Source organism: Onychomys torridus, unplaced genomic scaffold (genome assembly GCF_903995425.1).
Source record: "Onychomys torridus unplaced genomic scaffold, mOncTor1.1, whole genome shotgun sequence".
Classification (NCBI taxonomy): Eukaryota; Metazoa; Chordata; class Mammalia; order Rodentia; family Cricetidae; genus Onychomys; species Onychomys torridus.
In genome coordinates, this window is record NW_023414046.1 from 2,405,217 (window position 1) to 2,418,709 (window position 13,493).

The 13,493-nt window shown below is 40.5% G+C and overlaps 1 protein-coding gene across 5 annotated transcripts; it reads left to right on the top strand.

Moving 5' to 3' along the window:
* Positions 1-2,802: 2,802 nt before the first annotated feature.
* On the top strand, positions 2,803-13,493 carry LOC118576647 (zinc finger protein 54-like). Of its 5 annotated transcripts, XM_036176836.1 has the most exons (5): positions 4,714-4,797; positions 7,690-7,736; positions 8,649-8,740; positions 10,147-10,273; positions 11,374-13,493. In XM_036176836.1, exons 2-5 carry the CDS (start codon positions 7,715-7,717, stop codon positions 13,386-13,388), a joined length of 2,256 nt encoding a protein of 751 aa, XP_036032729.1. In that variant the 5' UTR covers positions 4,714-4,797; positions 7,690-7,714; the 3' UTR covers positions 13,389-13,493. The 5 variants fall into 5 exon arrangements, with proteins under 5 accessions (XP_036032733.1, XP_036032729.1, XP_036032730.1 ...); XM_036176840.1 differs by lacking the exons at positions 4,714-4,797; positions 7,690-7,736 and adding an exon at positions 2,803-2,823; XM_036176837.1 differs by lacking the exon at positions 7,690-7,736.

A 13,493-nucleotide genomic window follows, 5' to 3' on the forward strand; every position in this document is an offset into this window, starting at 1 on the left:
GGGTCTTAAGTATAATGAAACAAATGTTGGTTACCACCAAGGGATGCTTGCCACTACTGCATTCTTAGGGCTATTGTGCCAGGATGATAGTTGATGTGGCTCATAGGCATCATAGCTGACTAGTACTGTTGGCTGGCTCCCTCAATGGGAAGCTTGCATAGTGCTCCTGGTATCATTAAAGCGATTCCTCAGGGGGCAATTTAATTTATTTTGAGATAGTCTGTGTATTTCCTGCTGCCTGAGACTCACTATGTAGACCTTGCTGGCCTTGAACTCAGAGTTCCCCTTGCCCATGCCTCTTGAATGCCGCGCTGAAAGGCTTGCCTGACATTGCGCAACTACACTTAACTTTTCCTTATCAGTCTTTTTTATTTGTTTGTTTTTTGGAGACAGAATTTTGCTGTATAGCCTTTGCTGACCTGGATCTCACTCTGTAGACCAGGCTGGCCTTGAACTCACAGAGATCTAACTGCCTCTGCCTCCTGATTAAAGGAGTGTGATGCTGCCACCTAGCCTGTTATCATGTCTTGAGAATTACCCGAGGTAACTGCGCAGCCTGCATGATAGAAATGAGTGATCAACTGGATCTCTTGTTAACTGACATTAAAGACATCTGTTGCACTACATTGGAATGTTTATTGAAATAGATGAATATAACATACTAAATTTAAACAATATGAAATAAATAAGGTAAACAAAGATACAAGTAGCAATCAAACTAAAGCAGGTGTAAAATGCCATCCTTAGAACAACCCCAAGACCAGACTGGAGGATTCTGTCAGAACTCCAGAAAAAAACTAACAGCAAAGCTGATACTTAAAATGCTTCTTAACACAAAAAAGGAAGACTTCCTGACTCTTAGTATTACCTGAGGTTATACCAGACAATGAGCTAAGCATGGTAACATACACCACATCCTAGAGGAAGAGGTAGGTGGATCTCAGTGAGTTGGAGGCCAGCCTGGTCTTCAAAGTGAGTTCCAGACAAGTCTGTTACACAGAGAAACCCTGTCTTGGGAAGGAAAAAAAAAAGCTAGATAAATAAATAAATAAATAAATAAATAAAAATAAAATAAATAAATAAAAACCACTAGATAATAAAACAACAACAACAAAGAAACTACAGATTGATACATGCATTCAGAAATTTTTTGAGCTCGGAAGGATGGCAAATGCCTTTAATTCCACCACTCCTGACGAAGAGGCTGGCTGACCCCTGGAACTTCAAGGTCAGCCTGGTATACTCTTTAAAAGCTAGGTCCAAGACTGCCTTGGTTACACAGAGAAACTCTATTGCAAAACAAAAAACAAAAAAAAATCTATTATTAGCTAATTCACATGCACACAGACACACACACACACACACACACACACACACACACACACACACACACACTGCCCACTCTCTCTCCTACCTCTCCACTGTCATGGTCCACAATTCCAACAAATTTCTCTACTATGTTCTTCTCTGTTCCTTTTGGTTGGGACCCACTGAGATTGACCACATGTGAGACTGCGGGTTTGGAGCTGTGTGTTGGAGCCTGGTGGGTTCAGCAGAGCACTACAGCTAAAGGCAGTGATTCTTCTACAATCCATCCATAGTCAACATTTGAGAGGTAAAGGTGGCCCTGTGAGCCTTTCCCTTTCCTAGACTGATTGTGGTCTAGTGTGAGGTCCATGCAGGTCAGCACAGCTGTTGTTGGTTACTGATTACAACAGCTGTATGGAGTCTAGAGAATGGCATTTCTTAGTCCTTCCTCCTCTTTCCCTTCTTATTCCCTTTCATCCTCCTCTTCCTTCGTGTTCCCAGAGCCACAGATGGGAGGTAACTGAGCTTTTTCCGACCTGCGACTACATACCTCCCTTATTTTCTGCATGTGGGACAGCAAGAGTCTCTGCATTCACCATTGCATTAAAAAATTTTTTTTTTATATTTTATCTAAAAGCCACCTTCAGCATGAGTCACAGAAGACTAACTTGTTTCTGAGTTAGTAAAATGACTAGACCACCATCTAGTAGCGAAAGAAGTACAGCGCAAAAACGAATTCTGCCGTGGGCTGTTAGCAATAGAGTGCCCAATGACTTCTGAAGAACACTTTGTCTTTTCAAAACCCAAGTTCCTGAAATGTCTCTCCCCAAGTCACAACTGCAGTATTCGGTTTTGAGGTGTCATGTTTGTGTCAGCGATGGGAAGCTGGCATCTGAATTTACCCTGTTATCATTTGGTGTAAGTATGTAACCAGGGAGGCTGGTAGTCAAGTCGAGGTTAGGCTGCCTGTCTTTTATTCGAAGGGTTCAGAACTCACTGTGGGGGTCAGATACCGGGGTGCAGCGTCCTCCCAGATCCAGTTCTGGTCCAGGCTGGCAGCAAGCATGTGGGGAGGCTGTGCAGAGCCGGTCCAGGGCAGCCTGACAGCTGGAGCTGTGTGGAAGGCAGCCTGAGACCCAGTGGGAGGGACGGTCCCCGATGGGGCGGGGCCACTCACCCGGAAAGAGCAATTGAGAGGGTGTTGGATCTTAAGTGGGTGGAAATGGGAGGATTTAAAGGAGTGACGAAAACGGAAGCTGTGAAACCTAGTGAGAGAGGACTAGGAAGTGGATATAAGAGCCAAAGCCAGAAGTGGCAGTTGCCGGTTCCCTGTCATTGCTCCGGGCCTGCCCGGTGGGGAACCGCGTGGTGCAGACCTGGGTGCGGAGGACACGGCGGGGTGTCGCGGGGACACGAAATCTCCCGGAGCCGCAGTCTCCGCGCGGGCGGCCTGGGAAAGTCACAGTCACAGCGCAGTGGCGGGAACCGCAGCCCGGCGGCCCTGGAACCTCCCAGGTCAGAGGAGCTGCGGGGCTGGGACGCGGGAGGGAAGGACGGGGTGCGAGCAGTTTCTCTGCTGTTCCTAAGGAAGCCGGCTCCGAAACTCTGCTGTGGGTGTCTTCCCTTAGCGATAAATTTCAGATAATGTTAACTGGGACAATCCTGATGGTTTTTTCATTGATCTTCTGATTGCCAAAATATTCTCAGAAAAACAACCTACTAGAATATCCGAATTTATGTGTTGATATTTGTAAACACGGTTCTCTTTTTTTTTATGGTGGGAAAGACAAAGCTCTCCACATTTACATTCATCCACGCCAAGTATCGTGTTAAACCACATCACTGTTCAGGAGAATGGCACATAGAATTAGGGATTTCTCAGAGAGCTTTTATGTATTTGTCATGAAATGAACGCCTGCAAATTAAATTGAATCCGAAATTAAATTTTTGCGAGTTCCATAGATATGGTTGTAAACATTAACATTTAAAAGTAAACTTTTTGTCTGCCATTAAATTTTTATCTGACACATATACACTTTGTGGTGTAAATAGAGCATTTTGAAAAGTGTCTGGCAGGCTTGGTGGCACACACCTTTAATCCCACAACAGGGGAGGCAGAGACAGGTGGATCTCAGTGTGTTGGAGGTCAGCCTGGGCTAACTAATAAGTTCCAGGAGAGCCAGAGCTTCATGGTGAGACTCTGTCTCAAAAGAAGAAAGAAAAGAAAAGAGGAGAGGCGACGGGAGGGGAAGGGAGGGGAAGGGAGGGGAAGGGAGGGGAAGGGAGGGGAAGGGAGGGGAGGGGAGGGGAGGGGAGGGGAGGGGAGGGGAGGGGAGAGCAATGTGTATGTATTTTTGTGTTGAGTTGTTAATGTGCAACTTAGAGCCTGGAAAAGCTCAGTATACTTTCTTACCATTAGGTCACAGTATTTTCACAGTTAGCAAAGACGTTAAAGCTACATGGTGGTGGTGGCACACTCCTTTAATCCCAGCATTTGCAACACAGAGGCAGGTGGATCCAGGAGTTCCTTGACAGCCTGGCCTACAGAGTGAGTTTAAGGACAGCTGGATCTACACAGTGAAATTCTGTCTCCGGGAGGAAAAAAAAAAGTAAAAAGAAATAGAAAGGTATTATAGTATAGGAAAATGTTAGAAAGCAACTTTTGAACAATTACAATAACTTATCTACATCAGAAAAAAATTTCTAGAGGAATCTTTTCTCTCCTTGGTTAAAGAAAAGCACCCTGGCCATGGACACATGGCCAAACTGTTATTTTTTGGTTCTTGTGTTTGCTGTGTTTGAGTCCTGAATTCATTGTGTTGCTCTCTCTGGATTAAGACTCACCTTGTAGTCCAGTCTGGACTGGAACTTAGCCCATTCCACCCACCTCTGTCTCCCCAGTGCTGAGATTAAAGGTATGCACTGACACAACTGTCCCAACTGTTGTGTTTTATTTTGTGGTGTGTTGACATTCCGGGGTGTGACTGTGGACTTGTCCCAGGAGGAGGGCCAATGCCTGGACCCTGCTCAGAGGGCTTTGTACAGAGAGTGATGTTACAGAATTAGAGCAGTCTGGTGTCTGTGGCTGAGAACAGTTTGCTTGCAGTCTCCCTTGCTCTATCATATTGGATCTGTTATAAATTCAGAATGCCACGAGTGTATGATATTCTCAGACCAATCATTCATTTCCATTTCTGTCCCCGAGATTTGACTGAGCTGTGACTGGAAGTAACATTCAAGTTACACTAACTGAAAATGCTTTCTAAATATTTTCCGTATTCTGACCCTACATGACAATTGGGGAATCACTTGTATAATCCTGTATTTTTTTTTTCCTCTTTACTGAGCACAGTACTATGTTAGAAATCCAGATGCTTCCTGAACAATCCCTTTCTCATGCCAGGGCTCACTGACCATCCAGACCTGCTCACCTGTGCATCAGAACAAAGTGACCTGGGAGGAGAGAGGAGACAGTAGCTGAGGGTCCAGGTATGGTGGAGACATTGGTGAAGGCGTGGAAAGGGGATCAAGAGAATGTGGAAGTGGGACATGAAATCAGTTTTGCCACATTCTGTTTCACTAGAGATAATTCTGGAGATTACTACTGAGAAAGATCTTAGAAAGATATCCTGTTGTAGGTATGAGAACAGGTTCTACAGAAGCATTGATACTAGAAGGCAAGTAAGATTGTATTTGAGTATGTTTGTGAGTGATGCTGTCCTTATTCACATCACTGACTATGTCTTCATAACAATATTCATTGATTTTCACTTTTATGATTTTAGTGTATTATAAAATAATCAAAATTAATACCTCTAGGTTTATTTATTGTTTTCATAATCTTGTAGCTTTTGAAATTCTAGCACATTCTGTACCTTTTTGTGTTAATGTCTCCATTTCTGAAAATAATACTAACATAGTTTTAGGAGAAATTAGAAAGTATATTTACAGACTGTTAAACTCATCTGTACTGTCTTCCCATGGATATCTCCTATTGTCTGTGGTCATGACAATTCCAAGTGGTTTCCATTGCTGTAATTGTAACACACTGTGAGATCACCTCTAGGTTTGAACCTCTTTGGATTTTCTGGCTCTTTGCTGTTCCTTGGTACTTTCAGGGTTACTTTTTGTAAAACATGCAATAAGATTGTGGTAAGAATTCCTCAGAGTCTTAGAGAAGACCATCTTCCTTCGAGGTTGTCTTCTTGTGTTTGACAAGAACATGAGGCAGTGTGCCACTTTCCACATGTTTTGTATATTCTTCTGTTTCCTGCCTGCTGTGGATGTCTGTGTTCTGAGTTATGTGACACGCACCCATGTTGATCAAGGAATTTTCTAATAGATCATTTTATCCTTTGCTATAGGATACTCTTTATTTTGTACTTTGATATTTTTGTTTTGATTTTTCTGTCACTATTCTAATTATGATCATCAGTCCTCTTTACTGCACTCCATAGTCATAGTATTTTTTAAAAAAATTCCTTCTTTCTCAGTATTTTGTATTTTTAGATGTGCAGTAATTTTTTTCATCAAAAAATATATTTTAATATCAGCTGTCAGTTTTCTTGAATTCTATGGTTTGTTTATATCTTTTGGTTATGGAATACTATCTATTTACATTTCAAGAAATTATTGGAAAATGCACTAGTTATTGTTTAGGGACTTGAGTGTGAATACTGACTAGGGAGAGTTAGAATCTCTTTATATTAAATTGATATTATCTTATGATCTACACTGTAGAGTGTAGCAAGAATCCTAATTGGTCCTAATAAAAACAGAGTCAGATATCAGGGTGAAAGCTGAAAGATCAGAGAGAGAAGCAGAGAAGCCAGCCACTAGAAAGACTTCTTACCTCTGCTCAATCCTGAGCCTAAAAGGGAGTAGGAGCTCCTTTCTCCTCCCACCTTATATTCCTTTCTCTGCCCAGCCATACAGCTTCCTGTCTCACCTCGCTAGTGCTGGGATTAAAGGCGTGTGTGCCTCCCCAGCACTGGGAGCAAAGGCATGAGATCCCAAGTGCTGGGATTAAAGGTTTGTGCCGCCACTGCCTGGCCTCCATGGCTAACTAGTGGCTAGCTCTGCACTCTGATCTTCAGGCAAGCTTTATTTGTTAGGTCACAAGTAAAATATCACCACAATAGAGCTTTTAAATATGTACATATTGGCCTTAAAACTGCTGTTGTACACAGTCTGTTCAATCCATTTGCTTATTTGTTGATTATATTATCATTTGCTTCCTTTGTATTTTTGATAGGTTCTGTATTATGCATTGTAGTATAAATAGATAGCTATTAAGTGTATCTGCTGTATAGACTGTCTCTTCATACTTTTAATTATAACCATTTACCTGGGTGTTTCTCATTTTACCTAGTACTATTTGTCTGGTTCTGCTCTGGTTTCAAGTGTTTCCCTTTGTGTTACTCTGCAGGATTCACTGTTTTAGATCATACACGAAGGCTGATGATTCATTATATGGTAGGAGAGATTTGAACCCACGTTCATGTTTTTATATTGGGATAGATACTTTTCCCAGTGCCACTATTTGAAGAGGTTTCTAGCCTGCAACACATTTGTGGTATTTTGGTAACGTTCAAGTGGTCACTGCTATTGGGCAGGTTCTGGATCTGTTGCTCTATTGCATTGCTCTGATCTGGAATCACACTGGGGTAGCTTGAGCATTGTAACATTTTCTTGGGGCTGCTCTGTACCCAGGGAATTTATGTCAATATAAATTCTAGGTTTCTCTTTACTGTTTCTGTGAAGGTTATTGTGGGGAGTTTAAATGTCATGAGGTTTGAACTGATGATATAAACCGTTTACCTCTGGGAGGCAACCACGGACAACAGCAATAGCCTAAGATGTTTGAGAGTCTCTTGGACAGCTGTGACCATCAACTTCAAAGTGGGGTTCTGACACCTGGTCTTGGTCATTTTGTTAAAAAATCCGTGGCTCTTGTGGGGAGCATCATCAGGCCAGATGGGAAATTTTCATTTACACTCTAAATATATGTGCACAGTCAGACTTATATGTATTGTAGGCATTTTTCCTAGATGGATAATATTTAAGGAATAGTTGGATTCCTTTTGACTGTGTAGAAATCCTTTCCCTCCTTCTGTGTTTATATCTGTCCCTTCTCCATAATTAAATCCCTCCCTGTATTTCCATTTCTCCCTTCAGATCTCTTGCTCCCTATTACTCCTGTCTCTCTTACCCACCCACACTCTACAATACTCTCTTTTTACTTTTCTGGTTGCTGCAGTTACTCCAGGTCGTGGACTCACATCTGAAGATTTGGACCCAGGAACTTCCTATGAGAGAGATAATGAATGCATTGTGTGTCTTTCTGTGTCTGTGTTACCTCACTCATATAATCTTTCCTAGGTCCATCCACTTAGCTGCAAAACTCATGATTTCAATGTTCTTTACAGGTGAATAATATTGCATAGTGTATATGAACCCCATTATCCAGCTGTCAGTTTTGGGCATATAGGTTGTTTCCCTTTTGTAGCTGTTGTGAGCAGAGCAGCGGTGACTGTGGCTGAGCAAGTGTCTGTGAAGCAGGATGTTGAATTCATTCAACATGTGCCAAGGATGGAGCAGTGGGCCATGTGCTATATTAACTTGAGGAGTTATTTATTTAGTTGAGGATTTTCTATATTGATTTTGAGAGTGGCTAGATATTTTCTGATGGAGTTCTTATTCCCTATGTTTTTGCTTTTGATGTTACTGCTGATTGGATTATTGGGAATATTCCTCTTCCTTCTCTGTGAGAATTATTGCTTTGCTTGTCTTGTCTGTGGATGATTACTTCCCAGTTTTCCTGTATTTATCTATTCCTTACATGAAATTTATTGGGTACTTCCTCTGATTTTCCTGTATTTGCCTTTGATATATTGTCTGCTGTCCTGCTTTGTTGAAATGAATTGTCTTGCTTCATAAATATCTTGAAGTACACTTACGTCTTCATCAGTTCTAATTATAGATGTAACAATGTGGTTGATAGTGATTTTTTTTTTTGGTGTTTGGAGACAGGGTTTCTCTGTGTAGCTTTCGCCTTTCCTGGATCTCGCTCTGTAGACCAGGCTGGCCTTGAACTCACAGAGATCACCTGGCTCTGCCTCCCGAGTGCTGGGATTAAAGGTGTGCGCCACCACTGCTCAGCCGATAGTGATTTTTTTTTCTCCAAGCTTCAAATGTTGTTTCATACTCTTTTGGCTTTGGGATCATTGACCAGACACCTAGTGTATTCTGTTGCTTGGGTCTTTTCATGTGGTTTGACATTGTTCTGTAAGCTTTCAGTATTAACTTTTGCTTTTTCTTTTTGACCCTTCATATGAAAGGGCAGCAAGTCATCTATTCATTGTTCCTCAAAGAAAAACTTAAAGAAGAGAAACAGAAAGAAATGGCTGATTCTCCAGTAAGCATGTCCCAGGTCAGTGGTCATGTCCACTCTTTTTGTAGAAATGTTATATATTCAGACATTGCAAGCCTTTAATTTTCTGCTTCTCATAATTTTTTAAATTTTACTATGAAAAGTGTTTAAATAACAAAAACAAAATCACACACTAAAATTAACCAGACCTAAATACTATACAGCTCAAAGTACTTTTTAAAAAATAATTTATTTAACCTTATGTGCATTGGTGTACAGGTGTTATCTCTTGAAATGGGAGTTACAGTTGTGAGTTACCATGTGGGTGCTGGGAATTGAACCTGGGTCCTCTGGATGAGCATCTCTCTAGCCCTCTCAATGTACTTTTTTTTTTTTTTTTTTTTTTTTGGTTTTTCGAGACAGGGTTTCTCTGTGTAACTTTGGAGCCTGTCCTGGAACTCACTCTGTAGCCCAGATGGCCTCGAACTCACAGAGATCCCCCTGCCTTCCAACTGCTGGGATTAAAGGTGTGCACCACCACCGCCCAGCTCAATGTACTTTTTTTTTTTTTTTTTTTGGTGTTTTGAGACAGGGTTTGTCTGTGTAACTTTGTGCCTTTCCCGGAATTCCCTTTGAAGACCAGGCTGGCCTTGAACTCACAGAGATCCACCTGCCTCTGCCTCCCGAGTGCTGGGATTAAAGGCGTGCGCCACCACCCAGCCTCAATGTACTTTTATACAGTAAGAGTAGTCATTGGGAACAGAAGCTCTGGAGCCTCACATGGGATTTTATATTTATATTTTAGCTATTAAATATATTTTTATGAACTTATCTGCTACAAAAAAGAAAAAAACTGTGACAGAATTAGAACTAGAAAAGCACTTAGCTTTATATCCTTTTTCATAACTGGTGTCCATTACCTGACAATATGAAATGCTGTTATACTCATTGTTATTGTTATAGCCAAAATTCTTTGCTATAAAGCCAGTCATGAATTCCACCTTTCATATCTACTCCTTTTTCTTTATGGAATAGCATTGTACCTAGAGTTTAAACATCCCAGCTGAGCCTGTCAGAATAGAGTCATGTAAGGCCCAAGTACACACAGGATTGATTTGTATCAGTGTTTTAGCATGATCTACAGGTACAGCATTTAAAGCACATTTCCTCATCATGAGTTTTCCTTCTGAGATTTGTCTGCTGTGATCCTCTGTAACATAAGCACTGCATCCATAATAGATAGATAACCATGACCAGACCTTAAATGTCTGTTGTTTTGTGTATATGCTTGTAAGACCATTGTGTCATCCTGTTTTCACAGAGTTGAAAAATCCATTATACAATATGACTATACTATAAATCTTTTTTCTTTCTTTCTTTTTCTTTTAGTAATTATCTTCACTCATCTACATCCCTCTAGGAAGGCACTCTGTCCTGTACCACATAATCAAACTTTTTTGTTTCAGGGTCTGTTGACATTCCGGGATGTGACTGTGGACTTCCCCCAGGAGGAATGGGAATGCCTGGACTCTGCTCAGAGGGCTTTGTACATTGATGTGATGTTGGAGAATTACAGCAACCTGGTCTCTGTGGGTGAGAACATTTTACTTCTAAAATTCCTAACTAATCCTTTGTATGTACTGGCATTATAGATTGTAAACTCTCTGTTAAGCTGTCTTAGAAACAGCAGCAGACTCGGGAAAGTTTGTTAGTAGAAGAACTTTTTCATGGAATTTAATTTTTTGTTAACACTTTCTTTGTTAGAGGTGTCATGCACCCTTCATTTTGGTTCCACAATGCATTCTTAAACTTAGTATCCTGTAATATTTACACCCATATATTAGAGCTCCATGCCCATAGTTGTACCTGACATGATTTTAATTGTGAAAAATACTCAAAATGTACAACCTGAAAATTCTTCCTATATATGCTGAAGATTCGACAGGAAATAGCAATTGGGAAATCATCCCTCTACTTTGTGTTCTCTTCATGTACTGAGCCCAGTACTGTGTTAGATGTCTGTATTCTTTCTAAAAATTCTAGCATGGGTCATGGGCTACCTCAGAGAACACGTGGATTATTGTGTGCGAGGTTGGCCTGGTCATCTGTCCGGTGCAGATGAGATTGCCCTGGAATGTGGAGAGGTGAGAGCAGCCACAACCAGAGTGAGCTAGTGAATAAGCAGGACAACTGTGACACCTTCAAGTGAGAGAGAAAGGAAGAGAGGAGAATGTTCTTGTGATATTCGGTTCCACTTGAAAGGATTCTTGATCATTTAACGTAGTGTAGTGTCCTGCCCCAGGATGTGTCCTGTCTGTTGTAACTGTTAGAAGGAGGCATTGTGTCTTCCTGCACTTGAGTTATGATGACAATACTAGTGTAAAATGCAAATTTATTTGACTATGCTGACATCAGACTGGAACAATTTTACAAATGTTAAGTCCAACATGAGTCCGTGAAGTATGATTATTTTGTAAACTGCCTTCCTTGCATACATATATTCATCTTACATCTTTATTTTTTTTTCCTAGTGGAAAGCACACAGACACCCTCTGGGACTTGAGAATAACAGTGAAAGAAAAATGTCTAGGTAGTTGCTGGTTGACTTATCTTAAGAAAGAACTTAGACAGTCATTTATCATAAATTTTTTATTGGAACAAGTCTTATTAATCTGAACTGTCCTCATTTTCAGAGAACTATTGCAAATGTGACCCTATGCATCCACATATGAAGACTGAAAAGGAGTCTTGTCGGTGTTATGAGCTTGGCAAAATCGTTCATCAATCCTCCACATGTGCACTTTATGGAACAAGAGAAACTACAGAACACTCTAGTAACTACACATGCAGTAATCACAGGGATGCCTCTACTGACTCATCAAACCCAGATGGACATGAAAGCATGCACACTGGAGAAGAACCTTGCAAATCTGAAGACTATGAGAAATATTTAAATTTGTGTTCCAGCATGACTCAAGATCAGAGACCGTACACTGCAAAGAAGGAACACAGGCAGGAAGCATATGACACCTATTTTGGCTCTGCATACAGTCTTTTGCAACAAGCAGTTTACATTGGAGAAAAACCATACCAGTGTGGTAAATGCAGGAAATGTTTCAGTACCACCTCACGCCTCATTGTACATCAGAGAATTCATAGTGGAAAGAAACCCTACAAGTGCAGCCTTTGTGGCAAATCCTATAACCAGTGTGCAAATCTTAGAATACATCAAAGACTTCATACTGGGGAGAAACCTTACAAATGCAAAGAATGTGGAAAGTCATTTCGACAGTCCTCAGCTCTTAAAAGCCATCAGAAAATACATACTGGAGAGAAGCCTTACAAATGTAAGGCATGTAACAAATCCTTTGCCCACCATTCCAGTTTCAGGACACATCAGAAAATCCATACTGCTGAGGAACATTGTAGTTGCCAAGAATGTGGCAAGGTCTTTCATCAGCTTTCACACTTTAGAAGACATTACAGACTCCATACTGGAGAGAAGCCTTACAAATGCAATGAGTGTGACAGATCCTTTACGCACTACTCATCACTTAGATGGCATCAGAAAACTCATTCTCTAGAGACATTTTACAAATGCAAAGACTGTGGTAAGTCCTTCCTTGAATTATCACATCTTAAAAGGCATTATAGAATCCATACTGGTGAAAAGCCTTACAAATGTGAGGTATGTGACAAATCCTTTACTGTGAACTCAACTCTTAAAACACATCAAAAAATTCATACTGGGGAGAAACCTTACAAATGTGTGGAATGTGACAAATCCTTTACCAAGTGCTCACATCTTAGAAGACATCAGAGTGTTCATACTGGAGAGAGACCTTACAAATGTAAAGAATGTGAGAAATCTTTTCCTGAGTGCTCAACTCTTAGAGAACATCAGAAAATTCATACTGGAGAGAAACCTTATAAATGTGGAGTATGTGACAAATCCTTCATCCAGCAATCAAATCTTAGAACACATCATAGAGTCCATACTGGAGAGAGACCTTACATATGTAAGGAATGTGGCAAATCTTTAACTACACGCTCAACACTTAGAGCACATCAGAAAATTCATACTGGAGAGAAACTTTACAAATGTATGGAATGTGACAAATCCTTTACTCATAACTCACATCTTAGAATACATCAGAGAATTCATACTGGAGAGAGACCTTACAGTTGTACAGAATGTGGCAAATCTTTTACTACATGCACATATCTTAGAGCACATCAGAAAATTCATACTGGAGAGAAACTCTACAAATGCAAAGACTGTGACATGGCCTTTCTCCGCATTTCTAGTCTTAAAATACATCAGAAGATTCATACTGGAGAGAAACCTTACAAATGCAAAGATTGTGACAAGTCCTTTAATCAGGTTTCAAATCTTAGAAGACACCAGAAACTTCATACTGGAGAGAGACCTTACAAATGTCTGCAGTGTGACAAATCCTTTACCCACAAGTCAAATCTTAGAACACATCAGAGAGTTCACACCGGAGAGAGACCTTACAGTTGTAAGGAATGTGACAAATCTTTTACAAGATGCTCCTATCTCAGAGCACATCAGAAAATTCATACTGGAGAGAAACTTCACAAATGCAAAGACTGTGACATGTCCTATATCCACCTTTCAAATCTTAGAAGACATCAGAGAATTCATACTGGACAGAAAAATACCGTTGTAAATAATATGACATAGCTTTTTTTTTTTATTCTCTGCTTATAAATCCCAACAGTATACATAATGGAAGCATAAAGAAACTTGTGAAAGCCCTTAATGAAGTTTTAAATCTTAGAAAATATC